Here is a 26,066-nt window from a genome sequence, read left to right as displayed (position 1 = left end):
ATGGGAACAACCACTCACATATATAACAAGGGATAAATGCAAATGTCTGCCACAGTCTTGGGTCTGTTCCCTTTTCCTGTCCTAGATGCCCTATTTCTACATACCTTCCAATTCTGGCTACACTTCTTCTAACTCTGTCTACACAGCTTATGCCTGTCTCTTATGAACCCAGCCCTCCCCCCCTCCCCACTATGTTCCTCATAAACTATAACACAAAGAGGTAGGGGCAGATTTTCAACACTCTACTTTCTCTTACTGGCAGTTCCTATTATGAAGAGCCATGTTCACCAATGATAACCCTAAGATACTAAACGGCATTTTCAGATAGTCTTTGAAATTTGATTTTGTAAGGATTCAGGAAAGTGCTTAAAGAATAAAACTCCCAAGCATTTAAACACGATTGAAAGCAATTCTTTGTAGTCCCATGCTTTCCAATATGGTAGCCACTACCAAGTGTGATGATCAAGCACTTAAAATTGACTAGCCTAAATCATAATGTGTTTTAAGAGTGAAATCCACACCAGGTTCCCAATATTTAGTACAGCCTCCTCAAAAAAAAAAAAAAAAGCAATCTTTTTTTATCTCATTATTTTTCATATTGATTACATGTTAAAATTATAATATTTCACGTATATTGAGTTAAGTAAAGTGAATTATTAAAATTGGTTTCATCTATTCCATTATATGTGACTACTGGGAAATTTTTAAGTATATAAGGTGGCTTGCATTATCTTCTGTTGGGCAGTCCTGCTGGAGATGATAAAACAAAGAGGACCCATGTATACAGTGGTGGTAACTTCTGTCCAACCACCCTGGTTAAAGTCTGAAGGGCATGTGTTCAACCTGAGCCTTTTTTCCTTTTTTGGAAAACATTCCTTTTTTTTTTTTTTTTTTTGCCCCTTAAATTGTGATAATACCAGGCACACCTGGATTTCTGGATAATTGCACCCACAAGTGGCTACATGCAGACACAATTAGGTGCTTGCAACTTGTGTGAAGGCACAGGTGTCTAATTGCGCCCACAAATGGCCATTTGGCAGGCACCACTCATTGCGCACACAGCTGATTATAGGCAGAAAATGGCAACAACCAAAAAGGAGGCCTGGATAACGGAGGCATGAAAATAAACCCCCCGTCACCCCACGGCCTTGGCGTGACCACTTCTTTCAGCCTTTTCTTGTGCACTGCCTAGGTGTTTATGGCGAGAGGCATATTTGGAATGCAGAGGCCGGGAGATGAAAATGTGTACGCCCCATCTCACAAAGTAAATGCTGTCTTGAGCTTTTAAGTAAATTGGGGCTAACAAAACCCACATTGTCAACCTGAGTAGCCTTAAAGTGGATTCTGCCCTGCTGGGACCGGCTGTTTCTAATGGCTAAAAATGATGGAGTGCATGAGAATCCCCAGGGACCCTTTGGTAAATAGTAGTGTTTAAAGGGTTAATCCAACCTAATGAATCACTTAGTGGGGATGTGCGGGCTGGAGTGGTCACCTCGGGAGGACTCTGGCAGGCATGGGTTGAAATGTGGAGCCGTCCGAGAAGGGGGAGGCCAGCCTGAGCTGCGGCGCAGGTCAGCGTCTCCGGGCAAGGCGTAATTGATATCCCCAGCTCTCATAACAGCTGAAACAACAAAGCTGGACATGGAAACACGTTCACTTACACAGATTTCAATGTCCAAAGGAAATGTGGGGAGACACTTAGCCCCTGCCTCTTGGACTTTTAAGGCAACTACGGGGAATAAGGAGTTGGCTGTCTTTCTCTCCTCCTATTTCAGGAAAGGCTTTGTAGTAGATTTCAGTAGCTTTGTGGTCTCTTGCAGAAAGCAAGCCTTATCAGCACTGTTGATCATTAGGTTCAACCCTCAGGCCACGGCAGATTTGGCAGATTCGGTGTTCAAGGAAATCCACACCTTTTCTTCATCAGAGCAGCCGATGTGTGCCATCAAGCAGAGAGACCAGGCATTGGTTTCTGAGTTCGAGGACGATCAAGGATTCCTCGGACAAGGTTAGGAAATCCGAAAGGTGGCAGCTTGGCTTGGTTTTTTCAGGACAGAAAAAAAGTTTTTTTTCCTAATGAGTGATTGCTTCGGTAGTGTGTATTTATTTGCAGTATAAGTAAGTTCATGATTTACCCACCTTGACAAATTCTCTGTCTTGGAGCTTCCCATCCCTGTGTGTCTGCTCTTTATTTATGATGATAGCCGCCTCTTCTTGAATGGCAATGCTATTGTAATAAATCTCCATAAAAAGCCAATTCTCAGTTCAAGTTACTGCAGGCTGAATATGAGGAAGACAGCATAAAAACACACATTGATTGTCCCCTTTCAGAACCTCTGTGACAGTCTTGGCTCAGAACTTCTTTCATTTTGATTGGACTGCCGCTCAACCTAATGTCAACTTACCATAATTCTTTTATGTGGAAGGCTATTATTCCATTATGGTTTTCTCTCTTGTCACCTCAGATCCAAGGAGGGTTGGTGAGAGATTACTGAAGAATTTTCTTCATCTCAGATATTTCATCCCATGTAATTCTTCTTTCTTTATTTTAAAGGCACAATGGAAATGTTCTGCTTCCTATTATTAACATTCCTTATGTGTAGACTTGAGATATATATGAAAATATATAATTTCTTTAGGAGTTTTGTGTAAGGATCAAAAAGGATTTGGATTTCACCATTTTATATATTTTAAGTGAGAATTTTCCTCCTCTTAACTCATTGCTCCTTATTTGCTGCCTGGTGTTTGGAGACAGTTTAGCCCTGGAGGGAGGGGAACTGACACGGTGACAGTTTTCTGTTGTATGGAAAGATCTGCAAGTTTTCAAACTGGGCCAAGTAGCCCTTGGTCCAGTAGTACTTTCTCATTATTAAATTATTTTTTGAAGTACTTTCTTATTAAAAGGAGGAGGAGGAGGAAAAGGAGGAAAAGAAGGGGAAGGAGGAAAAGGGAAGGAGGAAGAAAAAGAAGTTTTTACCAGTTGTAAACTTTGATGCCAAATACAAGGGGGAGACTTCTCATTTCTGGTTCTGTATGTAAGGAGCTTAGGAGGTCACAACTCCATCCTAATGAGTAAAAGCTAAAAAGGATGAAATATCAACAGTTCTTGGACCTGTAAGAGAGGTGAGGACAGAGGTTAAACCACTGCCCCAGAGTTTGGAGGGACAGACAGGCAAATACAAGGCGTCGTGGCTCACAGCAGCAGAGACACAAGAGAAACCACTACGAGAACCAGTGCTGGGGTAGGAAAGCCTGGCCTGTAGTTAATGAATTGCTGCAGGCTCAGTGGGAACAACTGTGAGAGCTACATACTCCAGGTGGACCCAGTTGTAGACAGGGAGCCTACAATATTTACATCCAGGAGCTCAACCAGATTCCCACAGCAAATATTGGGGCAGAAACGGGGGGTGCCCTTTTGTCTCCAGCAGTGGGAGAGGGAAAGGGCCCATTTTTAAATACTCCAGAGTATTGTGTTCTTTGTTTTTTGGTTGTGGTTTTTTTTTTTTATTTCTAGGAGAGAGAGAGAGAGCGAGTGACAGTGTGAGCAGGGCAGGGTCACAGAGAGAGGGAGACATAGAATCTGAAGCAGGCTCCAGGCTCTGAGCTAGCTGTCAGCACAGAGCCCAACGCGGGGCTCGAACCCACGAACCGCGAGATCATGACCCAAGCGAAAGCCGGACGCTTAACCGACTAAGCCACTCAGGCGCCCCAGAGTATTGTGTTCGTAACACAGCACACCCTCAGAGTAAACTAGTTAACAGAGCCCAACCTGCTGAGGGTATTATCAGAGCCTAACTGACCTGGGGGAAGGGAAATCCCCAGTTCCAACAGGCTCTAGGTTTCTATGTGGGAGAAGGGGAATATTCACCTTCAAGCTGCTATGGCCATCCTGTTTCAACTAAGTAGCAAGAAAAAACTGGGAAACACTTGCCCAGGCCAGAAGCATAGGCTCATTAAAGACTAAGACCTTATGTCCCACCCACCCCCGCCCCCAGCACCCACACCTCACCACTACATTCCTTTTACCCAGTCCATCATGTCTGTCTAGCAGGAGAAAACTACAAGGCATACTAAAAGGCAAACAAAACAAAACAAAACATTGTAATTTGAAGAGCTAGAGCAAGCAGAACCAGACCAGGCAAGGATGTTGGAATCATCAGACTCAGAATTTAAAACAATTATGATTAATATGCTAAGAGCTCTAATGGATAAAGTAGACCACTCAGAAGAACAGATGGGAAATGTAAGCAGAAAAATGAAAATCCTAAGAAAGAACCAAATATAGTAGCAGTTATAAGGATGCACCGTTCATCTATTTCAAATTTCTGATAACAACCTGTATTATAAATGTCTTGAAACTTTCATCCAAGAAGCCAACCACAGTGAGCTCCTACAGCAACACTTCCTTTGGTCTCAAGAAGAAAATCTTACATTGGTGTGTCTCGGGAGCTATATTCATAACCACAGTTGACCAGAAGACCTATATTATGACCAAGACTTTGGAGTGTTGTGTAAGATGCTAATAGAGAAATCACAGGTCTCACAGAACCAGTGGTGGTTTCTGAATGAGTCACTGCATCTTGAAAGATCACAGAAGTCACTGGTCAAGAAGTAAACATCTGTTTTTACTAAGTGTTTTAATTTTTTTTTTATAAACCACAATTATATTTGCAGTATAGATTTGGTTTTACTTCTCAGTGTTTTCATGAACAAGCTATTAATAGGAAAGAATTCATAAACAGCACTAGAATATAACCAGATTTAGGTTTGATGATGACTATCATGCTGTCTATATATCTAAACCACTAGTCCAGTATTTTGAATAGTAAGACCACAGCCATCAGAAACAGTATATTTTCTTCTCCAAATTTCTGACACGTAAGAAAGGTAGCAATTATTGGAAGCTTCTGGTGCCTCGTTGTATTGGCATTGACTCTACCCTCTCACGTTTTCTGAAGTAGATAGAGCTACTGAGAGAGAGTTCTGTGTTTTAAGCAAATGCTCAGGTACTGGGTTACTCTTGTGGTTTTTTTGCTTTTTGTTGATATGGATTTTTAGAATCTGTTTCTACCATGAACCCCTACCCATGACAAATGGGAAAATAAATAGAATTCCTAGTCTTCACCACATGGAAAATAATTATAATGGTGCTTTTCTTTTCCCTCTCTCTGCCCCTCTTTTCCCAGTTCCCCATTTCTAGCCATGCTTTACAAAGGGCAACAGACCCACCAGAAGTGGGCTGGAAATGGGAGTGGATTTAAGATACAGAAAGTGAAGGCCACAAGCTCCTTATGGGCAGGGTCCTGCCTTGTCACCAAGGTATCATCAGCACTGCGTAGTACCTGGCACACAGTAGTCATTCAACTAAACTTAAGGCAGAAAAAAAAGGGGGGGAGGCAAAAACACAGGAAAGAATTTGCAGCTTGGGGGAATATTCCAGACACCTCACTGTGAAGGTGTCAGGATGGACAGTTCTCCATTTTCAACCATATTGAGTTTAAGGGGAAATCTCCCCTTGTATTAAATTTTGTGGGCCTTCTAACTGAGTCATGAGAATTCTTTCGTTGAAAGCAATTTTTTTTTCAGTAATTTGTATTTTTGTCCTTAAGGGCAAGTTTTCTGTGACTAGCGATACATTAAGCAACAGAATAATCGTGATTGAGATGACATGGCACGTTTTTCCAAGTTTCAGATTTGAATGGCTTGTCGATCCCAGAGAATTCTTTCCCAAACTCAAATTTCTCATTTTTGTTTCCCATCCAGACCTTGATTTTATTTCAATACATTCAGCAATTTTTATCAGACATGAGTTATTGGAGTTTTTCGAGACAAGTAATGGATTTTTCAAGTGTAGGATTTTCTTTCTGTCTTCTGTGGAATTGTGGAATGCTCAGTTTAAGAGTTGGTAAAGAAAAAGGAGCAGTTGAACAAAGTAAAATAAAAAGCCACACGTATCTTGATTCTGATGGTGGTTCAGATGTGTACATTTGTAAAGCCTCGTGGAACTGAACACTTAAATGGTCACATTTCTTGTATGTAAATTATATCTTGGTAAATCTGGAGGAGGGGAAGAAGGGTCCCATTTTTATCTGGGCTTTACTCCCAGGTCATAGCAGAGCTCAAGCTCTCCGGAGGTCTTCCCTTGCTGTTCCCTAGCAAACTCCAACTCTCAGAGCCCCCTGGGAAGCCTGGCTCCTACCTACCACCCTTTCCAAGGCACAGGAGAGGATCCCAGCTAGTCTGGCTGTCTCGTGCTACTCCTGAAAAACAGGTTTCCACATTCTCAGGCACCGGAATAGGCTATTTGCCATTCAAATGAACTTCATGAGTCTTATTACTCTTTTCATAAAACCAATATGCCATAGGGTAAGATGATAATCTCACCCCAAGTCTCCAGACCTCCTTTTCCAAAGCAACTCCAGATCCAGTTCTCTCTCCCAGGTGTATGTGAACATGGACAGAGATGAGGAACTAATAAAAACGGTGTGTTTCTGTAGCTGGAAGGAAGAGGAGCAGGCATAAGCGGAGACAATGGGGAAGTCGTTTTGGTATCTCCCTTTTTATTTACCCCCTTGGGTCTAAGCAGGCAGGAATTTTCCTGGCCTGTGTTGATTTATACAACTAATTGCTAATAATTTGCACCCTCTCACTGTTGGCACCCACTGGATCACTGGTAGAGGACGAGAGTTTGGGATTATTCATTTGCTCAGAAGTGGACCAACATAATTGCATACAGAGTTAGTCGCAGGCATCGAAGCCTAGAGGAAGTTTGTCCACGACCCAGAACTCACCAGGCACCCTCGCATACTGCATATCTTTTCTCTTTCCCTACCTAACACCCTCTTTATTGCAGTTTAAAGAGGGACTTATTCTAGGCTTTTCCTTGTCACCTCCTCCACTCTTGAGATGTTGGGAACTGTGTCAAACTGAGGCAACATGAGCTACAAGGAAGCTTTTCTCTCGCCAGGTGGTTTCTAAAGTGAACGGCCATCTGCCTTTTCCAAGTATGGTGTCCTGTAGAACTTGTGCTTCTACCATTAGGTACCCTCCTACACACACAAATAACAGGTTAAACATTATTAGTTGTTGGTCTCCATCTATAGTAAGTATTCGGACACTTCTCTATATTCAATATGGAACAAAGATCTACTGGCAAATATAACCAAAAAAGCCCAAGGGTGGACTTATCTCAGGTTCAGTTACCTGGGAATTGGGCTGCCATCAGGAGCTGGTGTCCTCCTCCCCATCTCTTGACTCTGCTTTCTTCCATGATCGCTCCATGTCCCAGGTTGCTGAGATGAGGTTATGTACTTCACCAGAGAGTATCACTGTACCCAACGGGGCGGACTGTTCTGAAGGGCAAGCCCAAGTTACAGGCCACCTCTGCAGTCGTGGGGAGAGTCTCTCCACCTGAACTGCACGGACTGGGCATAGGCGTGGAACAACTCCCCTGAAAGAACGGAATACTGTCACCAGGGTAAGATGAGACAGACACTAGGCAGGAAATACAACAACTTCCCACTGTTCCAACCCTGGTGACAAGGGAAGGAGGAAACGTAGAGTCAAGGGTGAGAGAGAAAAGTAGAAGCTCTTGTTACACACTCATAAGCAGTAGGAGGGCTAAGCCCTGAAAGAATTATCCATCAGACCAGTGCGCCAGACCACTTTCCACCTCTGGATCTCATTGTCATCTAACCCACAGGCTTCAGGAATGCCTCCTCAAGTAAATATAATCCAGTGCTTCACCCACCCAAATAGTCAGATATTAAAGAAAAAGACAAGAAAGAGGGAGGATATTATGTCTCTTTCAAGACCATGCTTGATAGCCTTTTGGCTGCTGCCCAACTTCCTTTGGGTTTGGGTGCATGTGTCTATAACTCACTTTATCGCTTGCACATGCTGTTGTGTTTGTCTTTCTCAGAGATGTGTACGGCCCCCAGCCCAAGTCCCCCAGCAGTTTCCCAAGAGGCAGCATCAATGTGGACTCACTAAGAAGTAGCAATTAGACATAAAGGATATAACCAGGACTACCCAAAAAAGAACAACTGTTTAGAGAGTATATATTTCAGTGTATTTTGTATCTTTTCTTTTGAATGAACATAGTCCATAAGTTTGGGGAAAGTGGTGATAACTTGCCTCATTTCCATCTGGAGGAAGCAGATTTTTGGAGAAGAAAAAGGCCTCTGGACATATTTGAGGATTCGGAAGACTGAGAAAAGCATGTAAGACATTATGGAATCAGGAATGAGCAATAAGAAGTTGGAGAGGAGAGAAAAATAATAATAAATAGCCAACATTTATCAACTGTTTACCCTGCTCAGGTACTATGCTAAGTGCTTTACAGACATTCTAATTTAACCCTCATCCAGTCAGTGAGGCAGGTCACCCTTGCTATTCCAATTTTACACACAAGGAAACTGAGGCTATATTTAGAAGATAAGCAATTTTCCTAAAGTCACATGTCCACTAAGTGAAAACCCAGAACTATAAGCACCTAACTCCCCTGCCATTTCATCTCTTGATGCTCAGAGCAGAATCTGTATTGATGGTCAGGGCTTCTCAGCTTGAAGTTAGCTGACATCTGAACACAGACATCTCTGGAGGTAGAGGAGCTCAAGAAAGGCCCCAAGAGAAGAGATAAGGGAAGAGGTCTGGTGATTGAAGCCAGAAGAGACAGGGAAGTCTATCCAATTTGGACACAAATTCAAGAGAGAAAGGAGCACAACCTGAAAGATGGCAAAAGACCAAAGACACTTTGGTGCTGCTATCATTAGGAAGTCAGCAGCAGATGCAGACACCCAGCCGTGGACATTAAGATTCAGGGCTAGGACCTCATTCCTTGAAGGATTTTAATGGGCAGGGCAGAGCCTCAGGCCTGGAGAAGGAGAAGAGGTAATACTGACACTAATGATATCTTACAACTGAGTAGGGGCTTTGTCAGTTACACCGTGCTTTTGCACAGGTCTCTAATTTGATCTTCTCCCAACAAGCCTGTGGGCTTGGCATTATAATCCTCACTTTCATGCAAAGAAAGGGAACATGGACACTTCCCACTCAAGGCCAGTGGCAGAGCCAGAGCTTGAACTCCAGAAGCAGTGCTTTTGTTTACCATAAAGAGGCTGAACCACCATCACGACAGAAAGCCACTTAGGGGAGCGGGTCTCAAGATGAGTGCTTGGTCACTAGGCAACAAGCAAGATGCCAGCTGCTGGTAGAGAAAGATACAAGGCTGGAGTTCAAATGGGCATGTTTTTTTTTTTCCTAGTCAGCAAGTGTAAGTCTCGCTCAGTTTAAAGACAAGAGGACTCTCTTTTCCATACCAGGAAGTGCCAGAGAACATTCATTTACTAAATATTGCAGTGAGTGCTTACCATGTGCCAGGCAGTGGGAGGTCCACAATGAACTCAGTACTTACCTTTATGAAGCTCACAGTTTATTGGCGGACAAATGAGAAAACAGGCAATTAATTATAGTGGTTAGCAAGTCCACAGAGGCAGAACTTTTCCTATACAAGCATAAAGTCCGCACCATGTTAAAGATTTTCTGTGATCTTATATAATCTTACCATATAAACTTAAATCCATCATGACTTAATTTTCTAACATTACTGACATTGCTCAAGAAGTTTACAAGAGGGGCATCTAATTCAAAAATAAGGGATCAGGAAGAAGTGATAGGCAGGACACTTAGACACAAGAACACTTTCTTGGCCTCTGAGAGGATCTACCCAATATCCTGCAGGTTTTCAGCTGCTTCCTGTCATCAGAAAGGGTCATCAACTCTCACTGTCCCCTTCTCTTTGTTGCTCATGTCAACAAGATTCCTTCAAGATTCTTCTTCTTCAAGATTCCTTCAACGCAACCGCTCATCAGACCGTCTGCTATGACAGGTCCCATGGCACTTGCTCAGCATTGAGCGTATGTGCCCTTTCATTTGTTTCTTTGTCCCCTCAGCTGACTGGTAAGATCCTAGAGGACAGACATGGAGGCTCATACCTTTCTGTCGGTGCTTGATATTTTGGGGGGCTCATATAGCACTGGTACCAACCGACATGTAAGATGGCCCTCTGGGCTAGGTTAACATTAGGAGTTTTGTCTGTCCAGATATAGAACTACAGAAGCAAGATAAGAGGATTATTTTTTTAAGTAAGCTTTTGGCTTCTAAAAGCAATTCTGAGTGCCTATCCCTGACAAATGAAATTTTCCCCAGAAGCCATTTCTTTCTAGCAGAAATAGTAGGCAAAGAGGAACAAATGGATTTAAATTTAATTATTTTCCACCATCGTGATTTTCCAGGTTATTATTTTTTAACTGGTGGTGGTAAAGGTAATTAACAACTTAATCCATCTGTTGTTGTTGATGATGATGATGATACTTTTTTTAACCTCCACCGAGTGTCTTCCACACTTACATACAAGTGACTGTAAAATTGCTAAAATCCAGCAGGTATTTTGTAGCCTCTGGCTTTACCAAATTGTAGTTCACCAAACCTCACTTCACTTAATCAACTAAGCAGAGAATTCCCCAACGAGATGTTAGGGAGGGATAAGTATGCTGTAAATAAAACAATTAAAGGGCTAGTTCACACCTCATCAACTTGCCCAACCACCTGATAACAGTTAACTACAGACTCTTCTCATAAAATGCATGGATCAAGGAGGTAAGTTCGAGTCCGGGTTTTCCGAAGGGAGACGCACCTCCCCTTTCTTTACCTGACATCTGGTATTCCTCTGACCAGGGTTTGCACAGTACCGCCTTGTTGGCCAGGACAATATCTGCATAATGCCTCTCGTGGGGAGCACAAATTCCGATCCGGAAACCCCATTAGGCAAAGCAGGCTTCCCTTCATAACTACAACCTTTGAGACCCCAGAGTAATATAAGATCTTAGATTCTTTTTACCCCAACTTTCCTCCAGTATGCTTGCACGCTCTCCTGTGAGAAGAAAAGCACATATTACTTTACAGATGGAGAAACCAAGGCACAGATAAGTGACCCGGCTCCAGCCAGGGTCACAGGCAGAGGTCAAGCTGAAAATGCAGCAATGTGACCCAACGTCATTTTGGACTGGAGCCTGTGTGGTTTCCTAGAAGGGTCCTGAAATTGTAACCCCTGGCGACTCACTGGGGGCCACCTATTCATTTTACAGAGTTGAAGATAAGGTCTAAGAAAGTAAAACGACTTGTCTGAGACCCCCTGGGATATGACCCAATCTCTGCAGTTCCTACCCAGGGTCCCATCTCTACACTGTAGCTCTCTCTTGCACAGAGGTCTTGATGGAGAATTGATCTTTAAAGATTTACAGGTGGACCAGGTACAGTGATAGAAATTTCAGTGTACTTCCCAGGACGCTGTTGCTCTTTAAAGTGGGGGATTTGGATAACATACACTTAAAAAGTGGAGGCTGTGACCTGNGTCTTAACTACTGGGGCCAGTGGGAGCGTTCAAGGACATAGCAAGCAGGAGGAGAGTGTGAGCAGGACTAAGCCCTGCTTCCGGGGGTGGCTCCTTTGAGTATAGCCTTAAAGGAGGGCAAGGCCTGGGTTTACAGAAAAACAGGAAAGCTGAATTTTTATGTGAAAGCCCTCATTGTTCAAATGTCAGCAACTAGTGGAAATTTTGTAAAAACATCATGTGAGACTCTCTCTCTCTTTCTTCTCTCTTGCCAGAGATAGATAGATGGATATGCTGTGCAAGAACACTGACTGTATATAGTGAATATATATGAATACATGTGGTGTGCATATATATATTCATTCTATAGACCTATATATAAGTTGCAATCTCTGTTAGAGGATTTCCTATGGTGACCACACTTACATGGAATAGGACACACAGGGTCCGTTAGCACTGGGTCATAAATTTCAGATTTGCTTATGAATTTGTTTACTTGCTCATTCTAGGTCTTTGGACAGTCACCTTAAACTCCATATGGACAATGAAGCTTTACTTCTTTTAAAAATGACCGAGTGTGACTTCAAATTCAACAAGTATTGAGTATCTCGGTGTGATGGGTCTGTGTGTTCTTTCTTACTCGGTCCCTGCAAGGGGAGGAAAGGCTGTCGTACTGTCCCCACTTCACATATGAGCTCAGCTGAGGTTCGGGAAAAGTCGAGTCACCTGGATCGTATTTCTATCCGGTGCCTTGCTCAGTCCAAGCCCAGTCTCTGTCTCTGAGCCCCACGCTGTCCCCACTGCAATGCATCCTCAGCGCGTCTGCCACCCTCACAGACAAATGGGATCTAGTTCCGAAAAGGCTGGTGGGCCTGGCACTTCAGGTCCACAACAGCGAAGGGAGAGCCTCGAATCCCATCTCTCCTGAAATTCGCCAGCAAGCTGACATGGGGCAAACAGTAAATAACATTTTATTTGGTAATGGCTCTTTAGTTTTAAATCGCTTCGGCATTTGCTTTTAATTAATTTCTTTAAATTAGACGACTTAAACATGTAAATATTTGCTTTTCTATGATAAGCTTTTATTTAAATTATTAAAGCCTCAGCTTCGTGACTGATTTTAAGAAATCAGGTTGCCACCATGCTGATCATAGAATGCGTGCGATAAAACGGGGGGAAAATCACTGCATTTGCCACATCTGCTGGCACCAAAGATGGCCGAGAGCAAGGCAGCACTCAGAGAAATAGAAGCCAGGATGAATTTACAGTTTTCTTCAAATTGCTCAAGGAATAAATCAATAAATCAGGGAGTTAGAGAACAAATGTAGGATGAAATAACATCTGAAGGAGCTCACTCACAATAAAAGCTTGTCTTGCTCTGTCTTTTTTAAAAGCACTCATCAGTGACTCTGGACCCACATATTAGTTTGCTAAAAGGAGTGGGGGAGGGAGCTCACGGAAGGGGGCTAGTATAAAGGCTCAGGACAATAACTAGACAAGAACACTGGAGACCAAACAGAAGAAGAAGAAGAAGATGATGATGATGATGATGATGATGAAGATGGAGTAATGATGAGAGCAGAGTCATTTCATAGCCCCGATCAGTTGGAGCTATGATAAGCCTTGATTTGCTAGCTGTCCAATTTTACCAGCATCAAAGGGAAGCACGGAACCCAAAGAAGCCAGGCCGACAGTCGGGCTGTACTACGGCAGAAAGAGAAATAACAAAGAATGCTCTAATTTCAATAAAAGGAGATTTGGAAGTAAAAGGTTTGTAATGACATTAATAACCAGTCTTTACCAGCCACGTAATGATCAGAGGATGAAGAGACCAAGGCCAGACGGGCGAGCTCGGCGCGAGGCACCGGCACCTGAGACTCTCCTAATAACTTTTATTATTTGTTGAAAATCATTTCGACAATACAGTTCAGTAACCTTTGTGCTATAAATCCATTTCATCTGCAAAAATGAAAGCTGAGTAGAATGTGATATTACATATAACCCTGCCTGCTGGTGCTATCTCCAAAGCTCTCTGCCAAATAATGAGCTAGATTCCAGACGGGCAGGCTGAGTGGGGCCAAGAGCCGAGCCTCCTGCATGCCCATCAGGCCCAGCCTGGGGCTTGGAACCTGCTTAGCACACACAGGAGATGAAGGCCCAGAATAACCCTCCAGACTTTGGTGAAAATTGTCATGAGGGGCTTCAACTCTGCATCAAATTTACTATGGAAAGGCCAAAAGCGCATCCATTTATTATGCGGTGGAAACTGGAGAATGGGCCCATTGCCTTGGTGCTGGGCATCAGGGAGACTGTTATACTACAAATTTCCAAAATGCACCCCAGGACGATGGTGGCTGGGTCCATTTCCAAAATCTGGACTCCCCCTGAGTGGAGCTCTGGGGCCAGGCTGTACCTCCTTCCATGTGCCCCCCACCCACAATGGAGGGCCCAACCAACAGGCTCCTGTCCACTATTGAGGAAAACCCTTTTCACAGGAAACATGTATGGAGATGAAACCAACACAGTATGTGGAGGTGCTGATGTCAAATTCTTCCTACCCAAAAGTGAACCCAGCTCTCCTCATTTTTATAGTGTCCCTGGTCCATTTGTCTCTTCAACTACCTTATAAATTAAATACTAATACTAGCATGCTCGTTTCTCTTTTTATTTTTTTATTTTTTTTAATGTTATTTATTTTTTGACAAAGAGACACAGAGCATGAGTGGGGGAGGGGCAGAGAGAGAGAGGGAGACACAGAATCCAAGGCAGGCTCCAGGCTCCAAGGTGTGAGCACAGACCCCGATGCGGGACTTAAACCCACAGACCGCGAGATCATGACCTGAGTCAAAGTCAGGCGCCCAACTGCCTGAGCCACCCAGGCGCCCCTAACTTGCTTATTTCTTAAGGCAGAAGGTGGACCCAGAGCTTTATGAAATATGTTATATAAGCCTCACTTAGTCTTATAAATTTGGGAGAAAATATTACCTGATCTTGAGGGGAAAAAAATAAAAAAGCTGACAGCAAACCTTATATTCAAGTACAAGCAAAATCTCCTTGCTAGTTGTCAGGATTTAAATTTGAGAGTATCACATCCAAAAAGTGTAAATGCTCACGCAGTCAGCAGAGGAAAACTGAATTCACCTGTCTTTACAAACTGTGCCATGTTTTCATGACAGAGTGAGTACGATATGCTCAAAATTGCTTCAAAGTCAGTGGCAACCGGCTCAACATTACAACATCCAACTGCCCTTTGGATTCACGTTCTCCTGGCTCTACAATGTTGAATTGCTCTTTTGTGAAGCTGGTCCATAGCCTTGGCAGCCGTCTGCTAGTCCTAATATACAATTGCTGATCTAGCTGAAAAGGGGGCTTGAGCTTAAAGTAAGACTGAACAGTGAGCACAGACAGCCAAGAATACTCAAAAGAGCATTTTCTAGAACCCAGTGTCTGGCAGCAGTTGGGGTGGGGGGACAGAGAGGAGGATCTACACCATTTCTGATGTAGCTGTGTCGATCCTGTCACTCTCCAAAGGGACCACAGGAGGAGACCCAGATTTGGGGGGAGGTAAGGATTTAATTTTGTACCTGGAAGGTTTGAGCTGCCTAAGGGACCTCCAAGCGGAGGCATCCCACCCACCCCACAGGCAATTCATATCACTCCCTGAATGAAAATCACACTCCTAATCCTCCCCACACCACCCCTGGTATTGCGGTCCTCTCCATGACCAGGTTCCACACAGCCTCTCCACTCTGAATGACTTCTCACTCACTCACTCACTGTTCCCCAGCCCTTGTCTGCAGAATATCTGTGATTCCTTCTTACCCGCCTCTACTGGGCACATTGTGAGCAGTGAGAAGCAAGAAAGATTAGAGGCTGCATAGTCTAGCTTAGTGGTTAAGCATGCGGCCTCTGGTGTGGTCTGCCTGGGCTTGAATCTGTGTGACTTTGCTCAAGTTACTTAACCTCTCTGTTCTTTTTTTTTATGTTGGTTTTTTTTTTTTTTCTAGGAGAGAGAGAGAGAGAGAGAGAGCATGAGCAGGGGAGGGTCAGAGAGAGAGGGAGTCTCAGACTGAAACAGGCTCCAGGCTCTGAGCTGGCAGTCAGCACAGAGCCCGACGCGGGGCTCGAACCCACGAACCGCGAGATCATGACCTAAGCGAAAGTCGGACGCTTAACTGACTAAGCCACCCAGGCGCCCCTTAACCTCTCTGTTCTTTAGTTTCCTCATCTGCAAACCAGGGACACTAATAGTACTTACCTTTTCGAGCTACTGTAAGGAACGAACAAATTAGTGTGGAGAAAATGCCTGGGATGGAACCTGGCTTGCTGTAGGCCCTCTGGAAAGTGCTTCGTGGGCTTCAAATCTCCAGTTCGCAATCAGGCTTCTTCCGAAGCTGATTCCCGAGCTCATCAAGGATGGTAGCTCTCCTCTGCGCTTATATTTCTGCTTCTGAATTGCAGAATAGGAGAACCGTGGTCCAGGATTCTCTCGGGTCTCAGTGAAATGATAGAGAAGCCCTTCCTGACACAAATACACACAACATGAACACGGAAGTATTTAAGTACCCTTCCTGAAGAGGGATTCTGATGATCTAAGACTGAAGGTAGTTCACACCAAAATCTCCCTATTGCCTAAGCTTTAGAACTTAATGGCAAAGGAACAGGGGCAGGTAAAGATGTGGCAGTGATATCAATATCTCTCTGAATATCTTTGGATAAGATACATGAATATCTTATCCAAAAATTGTATGCACGACTCTAAAAATATATATCATCTGAATTGATCAAGAAAAAGCAGCCCTCGCGGACAGTGTGTCTTTCCCCTAGAACGTCCTCTCTCCAGGCAGTAACCTTGGCCAAGAAACTATGTAGCGCTTCTCCTAAGGGGCAGGACATATTGTCTTTAGAATGCAGGACCCTACACTGTTGAACCTGTCAGCCCTCCCAGTCTGACCTTGAAATCACAGTGTTGTCTCATGCATGACAATTGGATGAAATCCTCAATGTTTAGACATTGAAAGTCTGAGACGACTGTTAAAATAGAAAGAGAGAGATGACAAAGAGAGAGATGATTTTAGTGGCCTAACAAGTTATGGTGATTTGTTCCTTTGGTTGTCATTCGCTTTAAATAAACCTCTTCTGTGGCTAAAAACACCACAGGGTAATTATATGCAGCTATGGTTTAGATGAGTTCGTGACTTTTTTTGTGGCCACTCACAATAGTTCTGGCTTTCCATGGGATTCCTTCTTGTATGCTTTCATGTAGCCCTTCCTAATTGTCCTCTCCAGCCACTAGAAGCCTCACACGCCCTCATAAAGGACAGTATTTTGGCAGGCCCATTTTTAGGGAATGCCTCCCACCATCTGATACAAAGAAACACTCTTAGGGACCCTTCTCCAAAAACCATCTGCTAAAGCGTTACATCAGATCCCATCTTCGTGGCTGGTACATACAGTTTGTTAGTATCTAAATTCTTGTTTGAGGGGCCGTTGTTGAAAAACACTAAAAAAGGAATTAAATGCAGGCGATCGAAATTACGGTCTTTAAGTGTTGTAGAAATGCCTTCCGAGCACCGAGTCATTATCATTCTACCTTCGTTTTCTTTGCCAACATTTCCTTGGTGTTAACAAGGGCCAAAAGCATCTACTGATCTATCTCTTCCCACTCCAGTTCTTAACCAAGAGTAAGAGCCCTCTCTTCATAATGCAATGGGAAATGTGAGTGATGAAAGGGAGATCATTTTTCCAAAATCATTTCTATAACACAGGCCATCAAATGATCATTATATTTTATGATTCTGTGAAATCTGCAAAAATCAAAGCTATGTAATATACGTTGCAGAGGGCTCTGCTAATCCTGGCCAACCTCGTTCATGCCTGAATGAAGGGTGAGGGCTGGTAACAGGAAACCCGACACCAAAGGAATTCCAAACACAGCCTAAAAGCATCTCTGTCTCCGTATCATGGGCGGCTCAAGCGCCTACAAGTGAATTCGTTTGTGCTGATCTTCTTTTAGCTTTGCCATATTTGTAGAAGGACTACAGAACAAAGCATCAGCATCAGATCAGCCGCTAAATAATCCATGCATGGTGTGCTTCAGAGTAATATGGCTTTGCCAGATGTCAACTTTCTGCCAAGGGGTACAAGTACCTCTCTTAGCACCGGGAGTTTTACATCATGTTACTTCCTCCCATTTGAACCCCAAATTTGGTCACAGTCCATTATTACCAAAAAATGACATCCATAATGGCTACCTTGGAAGTTAAGAAATTGTCTTTGTTTTGGCTGCTAACAGCACACATGGTATTTTACAGAAATTAAGAGGAACAAGATTCCGCCTTTTGGAAGCTTTTCCTTAAGGGAGAAAGCCGATGCTGATGCCTAAGGTGGACATACTCAGCTTTTCTCATAATTTCTTTATGACTTTCACACTTTTTATGCCTGCCAAACTTATCCCTTCTCAATCAAACTCGCTTCTAGTCACCAATGGGTCTCAATCTGAGTTGTTTTTCCCTGTCGTTCTTCAACTTCACCTGTTCTTTCTTCTCCTAAAAGGAGCTCATCAGGTAACAGACAGCAATGGTTCTTGAGCTCAGCATTGAGACATGTAGGTAAATTATGATCGGCTCTGTATTGCAAGGATTTGTTACTAATACTTGAGCTGAGGATTGCTAATAATTTATTTTAATAAATTATAACAGACTTGAGTATTCTCCTTTCATAATGTTGCTCCCACTCTCTTGAATCCCCTTGTTCTTTCTTGATGGGAGGGAAGGGCATTATGTTCTCACACGTGGTAAGGAAGTTTGCACAAGCCTAGCTTCTGCCTCTCTTGGGCTCCAGTGGCTTATATGAAAGTCATTCATCATGTGCGTTCTGGTCAAGAAAAGGTTGGGAAGTGCTGTGACAGCTGGGGCCTGGACATCACTTATACCTCTGGTTCATGTTCATCAGTCCTCAAGGCCAGGTACTTGAAACTGTGGTGATTGCATCTGATTTTCACCTTTGACATTGCATCTGATTTTCACCTTTGACATTAACTCCCTAAAACCTTTATTTGAGACCTTGTGTACTGTATTTTTAAATGTACACATAACAGTGTTCCTAGATTATTGTGTTTATGACATAAAATTTCTTTGCTGGATAATAATAAAAACAATCTGTAATAGACTCTTGAATAAATACACTTAACCTGTACTAGTTAGTCATATTGACCTCACTGGTGAGTCATGGCAACTAAATGTGAGCCCACAGTTTATTAAGCACATACTATATTTCAAGTATGATAGAAAACAGCAGAGTATACCTTTGTTCTTAGAAAACAAGACAAATATACTAACTTATGCCCTGATAAAGTTTACAGTTATTCCATGTTGGACCCAATCCAACCCTTTTTTTCAGCCCACCATCTTTTTCTCCTTCCCTCCTTCCTTCTTTGAAAAATAGAGACCATGGGGGCGCCTGGGTGGCTCAGTCGGTTAAGCATCCGACTTCGCTCAGGTCATGATCTCATGGTTCGTGGGTTCAAGCCCCGCATCGGGCTTTGTGCTGACAGCTAGCTCAGAGCCTGGAGCCTGTTTCAGATTCTGTATCTCCCTCTCTCTCTGACCGCCCCCTCCCCCCCCCACACGCTGTCTTTCTCTCTCTCTCTCAGAAATAAATAAAAACATTTTTTAATTTTTTTAATAAAAATTAGAGACCATGTAATATACATGTAATGCACAACATGATGACTGTAGCTAACACTGCCATATGGTATATAGGAAAGCTGGTAAGAGTATAAATCCTAAAAGTTCCTATCACAAGGAGAATTTTTTTCCCTTTTTTCTTTTTTCTTTCTTTTCTTTTTATCATATCAATATGAGAAGATGGATGTTAGCTAAAACCATTGTGGTAATCATTTCACAATATTTGTAAATCAAACCATCGGGCTGTACATCTTAAACTTATACAGTGATGTATGTCAATTATTTCTCAATAAAACGAGAAAAAAATAGAGACCAGTCTTATCTCAGCCATTGCCAAACTCTGACTGTCAATGAGAGTCTACTACCTCCTTTTAAAATGTTTCTACCCACTGACCTATTTCCACCCCTTACACACGCTTCTGGCCCTCTGAAGTTATTGTGCATGTTTGTGGGTTTTCTTTTTAAACTCTCCTTAAGAAATGCAACATACATTTATTTATGTGCCTAGATACATAGCCATATGCCCAGCTCAGAGGGAGATCACCAGATTTATGGACTCAGTTCCTTCAAGATGCCTGTGCTCTCGTGCTGTATATAACTAGTCTTTCACCCATGTAACGTGAGAATGACCTACTGTGGTGAGTGCAGAAAAAAAGCGATTTTCATTGCAATCGAGGAGGGGCGGAGTAGGAAAAGCAGGGGCAGATGGGAAGGCCCACCATTGCTCACGCCCCTTCATCTATCCCAGTACATATAGCCGCCTCTTTCCTAGCTAAAAGGTTTTGACAGTGACTTGATTTATCCCAGACTGAGCCCTTTCCCCACACAGGATTGTCTTAGCAAATATTGGAGGATGCCTTACATCCTTCCACAGAGTGAAGATTGGTACCCAGGGGCTGGCCATCTGCCTCGCTCAGCCCCTTCTTTTGTTTAATGGAAAACAGTGACATAGTGAGATGGCAAAAAAAAAGGAAAACCTCATGTAAAGAAAGTGACTGTTACTGTGTCTTCACATATCAACACCACACGGCCTTGTCATGTTTCGGGTTAAAGGTTAGCATCTGCATCTAGGGGACTGGAAACTGTATAACTGAGGTATGTCCTGTGAATCCTCCAGGAAAAAGCTGACTCTTTGGGCCTCCAGAAATGAGCCTAATCAAGAATAAAGTAGGAAAAAAGTTATCAGTGAAAAATGTGAAAAAAAATAATCAAAGTTTTAAAAATATAGGTATTTTCGGGGTGCCTGGGTGACTCATTCGGTTGAGCATCTGACTCTTGATTTCAGCTCAGATCATGATCCCAGGGTCGTGAGATCATGTCTGTCAAACAGGCTCTGAGTCTGCACTGAGAATGGAGCCTGCTTCAGATTCTCTCTCTCTCTCTCTCTCTCTCTCTCTCTCTCTCTCTCCCCCTTCCTCCCTCCCTCCCTCTGCCTCTGCCCCTCTCCCCCCTTGCAGGCCCTCTCTCTCTCAAATTAAAATTTTTAAAAAATTTTAATAAATAAAAAAATAAAAATATAGATATTTTCATGATAGCTTCCCCCAAAGAGTTCTATTATAAAAAAAGCAAATGTAGACTTCCTCCTTCCTTAGGCAAATATGGTTCCTGAGTGAAATTTTCAATTGAAAGTATTTTTTATGAAAAATAGTAACACATCCAAACAAAACTCACGAGGTCACCTGACAAGTGAAAGGTCATGAGGTTGTGAGACATTTGCTACGTGGGTCCTTGTTTTCATCAGTCTCCAGAGGAAGCTACACCTGGATTTCACAGGGTGAGCACATCACACGCAACCTCAGTCTCTCTGATAACATTCTTAGGCCCCAGGATGGGCCGGTGTTTGTGCTTTTCTACAAGCACTAAATTTCACCGAGATAAAGAAACTGAGAAAGGGAAACTCAGGATCACCAAAGCTAAAATTTCAGGTCTTCCTTCTTCTTTTTCTATCCTATTAAGTTAATGAGGTGGGCTTTTTTGTTTTCTTTTCATATGTGTGTCTGTGTGTGTGTGTGAGTCGGAGTGTGCACATACGCACACACAAACAATATTCACAAGCACTTAGAAGTTGTTCTGGCAAAAGTNCCCCCATCAAAGAAAGAAAAATTCCTCTAGCACTCTTTGAACCTTAAAGAGTGTTTTTATAGGCCGGCTCATTGTTTTTCTTCTCTATGAAAAATTAAAAACAATAACTGTTTTGATGAGTTCTACGGAAAAAGACAGTTTCCATGATTTCATTTCTTGACAAAGAGCAGCTACCTCACTTGGTTTCTGCCACATGTAAGCAAAGCTCCAGCTGTAAAACCTCCCCTCGGAGAAAGGGTTAGGGGACCCCAAAACTTTCGAGTTCTTCCCCATCTGCCCAGGGGAAGCCTGCCTGCCCCTTGCTATGAGAGCGGACGAGTCGCAGGGGTGAGGTGTGGGAGAAGAGATGACTGTCCCCGCCCTACCCCCACCGTGTGCACACAGCCTGTGCTGTCACAGCACATTCAGGGTGGCTTCTGCCCCGTCACCACTTGATCTGGGTTGTCTCTCCCAAAATAAAAAAATAAAAAAAACAAGGTGTGCCTGTCTTTTATAATGTTCCGTTTTAAAGGAGAGAAATCTCTAGGGACAGAGCAGGACCCTAAACGTCCAAGGCCTGGAATTCCTCCTTTCTCTCTTTCCATTTTAAACAGGAAACATTCCCGCTAAGAGGGTCCGGAGGGAGCAGTGGTTGTATGTTCATTTTAAGGCAGATAATGTTTGTGTGTTGCAAATGTCAGTGATTTATCCCAAGGGCTTAAAATGAGTGCAGAAAAACCACATGTTTCACTTCATGCAGAGAAATAGCTTCAGTTGACTTCGAGAGAAAGCACAGGTTAAGGGTTGTTGTTTTTTTTTTAAGTATTGCAGACATCTCCAACATGAACCAAAAGGAAATAGAAATGGGGGGGGGTGCTTAAAATATATTATGACAAAAGATCTAATGAATGCTGGAAGTTCTCTAAATCAAAAATAAAAACGTAAAGGAGAGAGAAGATGAAACCCTGATCCTTTATTTCCCAGGGCTGGAGTGACAGGTTATGCATTTGTGCTCTATTCGTCATGGGCAATGTAAAATAGAGCAAAGCAAACTGCACTGAATAATAGCAGTTGATGCTATAATAACTTGTACACAAACAATTTAATTTTTTTATCTGAAAACTCTAACTAGATTACCCGAGCTGAAGGATCTTTCATTATTACATATAGCCAAATTAAGACATAAAAAAGTAGAGTGAGAGTTCTATTGTTCATCCTCATGAATGTGCTCCTATGCTGCCTTCCACATGCACGCCCGCTCGGAGCTTGTCAAGCCTTCATTGATTTGGGGAACTTACAGAGCTGTTTTAACATCAAATTCTGCAGATTACAGCGTGGTTTTGACGCTCACGGACAGTGCGTGATTAACCACAGACGCCGTATCCGCACAGTTCTGTCATTTCTTACAAGTGTTCTACCAATTTGTCCTCTGACATTGAAGAGCTTTTCATTAATTATTATTGTTGCTTTTTTTTCTTTAAAAAAATCATAACAGGGAGAGTAGTAGAATGTGGTAATGGTAGTAGTAAATATGTGCACAGAAGGTTTATGGGATTTTAAGAGCTGCAAACAGAACTCATCGTTTAACCCCAGGCTAGATAAGATGAAGTCATCTGTACGTTGGTTAGAGAGGTATTGCTTCTGTTTTAGCAAATGGATCAGAAGATGCTTGTGGTCTTAGTAGAGAGATCCAGACAGAGTCACTTTCTGTTAGTGTTTCTTCTTGCCCTGGACCTTTCTGTGTGCCTACTTATTACACAATGCAACTTACAGCTGGTTTGGCTTTTACCACTCTGCTACGGTACTTCTTGACTTTGTGGTAGAATGGCTTTCCATCAAGGTGCTAGGTGGATAATTCCCAGCTCTGGCTTAGGACTTTTCCTAGCAACTGTAGAGAGGGGAGGGCACATAGGGGTGGGACAGAAGCTAACAGGAGTTAGGCCAAGGCTATGGCCCATGTCACAAGCACCTCACAGACCTAGAAGAGAAGTGAGTACAATCCCCAGAACTGTATAACTCAGAATAACCTGTACATTTCTATCACTACCTGTGACAGGCTTCAGTGAGGCAGCGAAGGGGGCAGGTCAAACGATCCCAGCTTTGAGAGAGCAAAGTGTGCCTTCTTTACAAAACTAGTGTGGCTAGTATACTAAAGGCCAACATACAATGGTGTAAACCAGACAGAAGTATATTTCTGTTTCATGCACCAATCTGAGTATAAGCAGTCCTGGCTGACATGGTGGCTCTCTGGTGACTCCGTGGTGTCAAGGGCTCAGGCCCTTGCCCTCCCGTTACTCTGCCTTCCTCAGCATGTGGCTTTCTCCTTGTAGTTAAAAAAACAGCCACTCCGATGGCCAACAGGAAGGAGAGAGGGGAAGACGAAGACTCCCCCTCTTCTTTGTAAGAGCACACATGACTTCTGCTCCCGTCCATGGGCCAGGCCTAGTCAATGACCACACCAAACTACACAGGAGGCTGAGGAATGGGGTCTTCAGGTGGGCAGCCCCCTTACTAGCTACTAATATGTGTCTGTTCTTCTTTTTCTAGGGGAGGACCAGCCGATCCTATAGACTATCTGACGGCAACACCTCGAGGGCTCTACAAGGAAAGAGAACTTCCCTACTACCCCGGGGCTCATCCTGTGCATCCTCCCAAAGGGAGCTACCCACGCCCCCCAGACCTGAGGCTTGCAGACCTCCGCTATCCTCAGTACTACCCTCCGCCACCGGCCCCCCAGCATAAAGGACCCTTCCGACAAGATGTTCCACCTTCCCCTCCTCAGCACCACAGAGCGCCAGCCTATCAGGAAATGGGTAGACCAGGGCCCCGAGGGGGCAGCCCAGACCAGTACCCCTACCGAGCCCAGGATCCCAGGCAGAAGAACCCCATGACTGCAGCTGTGTAGCTGAATAGCCCCACGCTCAGGTCAGCCCGGCCCAGAAAGGGAGATGGCTAACATCGCCTTGGCCCTTCCTAGACTCCAAGGCCTTCTCCTGTTCAGAATCCTCCACGGCACAGATAGGTCCTTCTCACCGGGGTTGCAACACTTGACTGCTACCCCGAGGGGAAAAGAGGGGGACGGGAGGACCGGGGATCTGAAGGAAGAGAATGGACACAGGTCATGAAAACAGTACTGCCTGAGGTCTGAAATGCTTCTAGAATTGTTCAACTCCGCGAGAGCGGCAGGTGACCAGGCAAATAACAAATAACCATGGAGACATAGCACGCGGCGCCTTCCTGGTGTGTGCGAGCCGCATAATACTGGCAGCGCGGAGACGGCCTCAGAGGCTGCCCTCGGCCACCTGAGAGTGGCTGCAAATGTGGGCATCGTAAATGAGTAGTTTTCTCAGTGAGAAAACAAACCAACAGCAGACATGACTTGTGATCTCTTTGAAATGTTTATACCCAGAAGAAGACTGCATTTCTCTCTTTGTAGAATTTCTCAGGTTCCTCGTACCACCCATTTGGTATAAGTATTTTACATTTCCTTGCTTTTTATATATAAAAAAATACGATATGAATGCAGTATTCGTGTCCTGAGAGAATGTTTAAAGCTAGCTGGAGCTTCCAGAAGGAATATATTCCAAGGACCAAGGTGATCTGGTTAAGAGGGCTGAAAATCCCCTGGTCCTCACCCTCCTTCCCCCGAGTCCCAGGCATGACTGCATGGAGATACCTGGTTTCAGAACCGTCTCCAAATCTCCTGCCTGTAATTACTGTAACCGGGGCCTCCATGTTAAGGCTCGCACTCGAGGGCTGAAATGTAGCTAGAAAAGAGAGGGCCCGTTGCCTAGGTCACACAGGAAGCAGTGACCTGGAGATGCCAATTCCACACTCAGTGCCAAACAGTGCCATCTGCACCCGAGGAGAGGGAGGGGCTGACTGGGACCTCTGGACATGATGACCAGGAAGGGGTAGATGGCATTGACTGACTCTGTGTGTGTGTGTGTGTGTGTGTGTGTCTGTGTCTGTGTCTGTGTGTGTGAAGGTATGTGATTACCAGTATGGAGAATGTAAGATAAAAATGCTTTCTGGAAAGTTTGATGAGGAAGGAAATAATGAGGAAAAAAAATCAGAAGGGAAAGGAAAAGAGGCCTAAAACTAGATCATTCTACATCTGCCGTATTTCATTAACAAAAGTCGGGGCAGCACCAAGGCCAGGCCAGCATCTCCAGTTGGGAATAGAAGGTCTTACGGCTTTGAAAAGCTGACACCCCACCCTCTGAAACCCATCACATTCCCTTTGAGCTTTGCCGTGATTTTCTACTTATTCCAGCAGGACTTCTAAAACTTCCCACCTGACCCAAATGAGAACACAACAAAAGACTGAGAAACAGCAAAACCTGGGAGTAGCCGATTGAATTGTTCAATGACTCTTAAGAGGCTTTAAGCCTTTGCCGCTCCTTCTCCATTCCCTCAAGGAAAAAAAAAAAAGTATTGAGTTTAATTTAGACATATTTGGCTGAGATTAGAATACCTCTGCCTGACAGGACTTAATAAATTATAGTACTATTGAATATAGAGAATCCAACCCAATTTAGGTGTGTTTTTTTTTTTTATTTAAAATAGGGTTCTATTACCAGGAATGAAGCAACTGCTGGTTTTAGACATAAATAGTGTTATTTACTGGACTTTAAGAGGTATCATTTTCTAAACTACAATTTACTATAACCACCTTAAAAATAGACTGTCAACTTGGTCTTCTCCACCTGTCATCTCCCTTGAGCCAGGCACCTTAGACTGTTTGCATTGTGTGTATGGAGGTTGAGGGGCTCAGGCCCTGCTCACCTAGAGGTGAAGTGCAGGGGAGCTCCCGGACTTCTCTGCCAACACACTGAATGACACTTTCCCCTCAAACTAAATAAACTTCCAGGAAGAAAATGATAAAGTGAGGGAAATATAACGTGCTTGGAAGCATTAAAATCAGC

At 43.5% G+C, this 26,066-nt stretch overlaps 1 protein-coding gene across 4 annotated transcripts in view; it reads left to right on the top strand.

Annotated features, from left to right (window-relative positions):
- The window catches only part of PARD3B (par-3 family cell polarity regulator beta), a 997,354-nt gene extending 972,701 nt beyond the window's left edge, over positions 1–24,653 (top strand). For all 4 annotated transcript variants that reach the window (XM_077770171.1, XM_077770172.1, XM_077770173.1 and 1 more), the window contains one exon: positions 23,686–24,653. In XM_077770171.1, coding sequence (XP_077626297.1) covers positions 23,686–24,043 — 358 coding nt within the window. In that variant the 3' untranslated portion in view covers positions 24,044–24,653. The remainder of the gene's footprint in view (positions 1–23,685) is intronic.
- Positions 24,654–26,066: the final 1,413 nt, after the last annotated feature.

Source organism: Crocuta crocuta, unplaced genomic scaffold, assembly GCF_008692635.1.
Source record: "Crocuta crocuta isolate KB4526 unplaced genomic scaffold, BGI_CrCroc_1.0 scaffold478, whole genome shotgun sequence".
Taxonomy (NCBI): Eukaryota; Metazoa; Chordata; class Mammalia; order Carnivora; family Hyaenidae; genus Crocuta; species Crocuta crocuta.
Note: the sequence above shows the minus strand (reverse complement) of the source record. Positions and strands in the feature narration are given on the sequence as shown.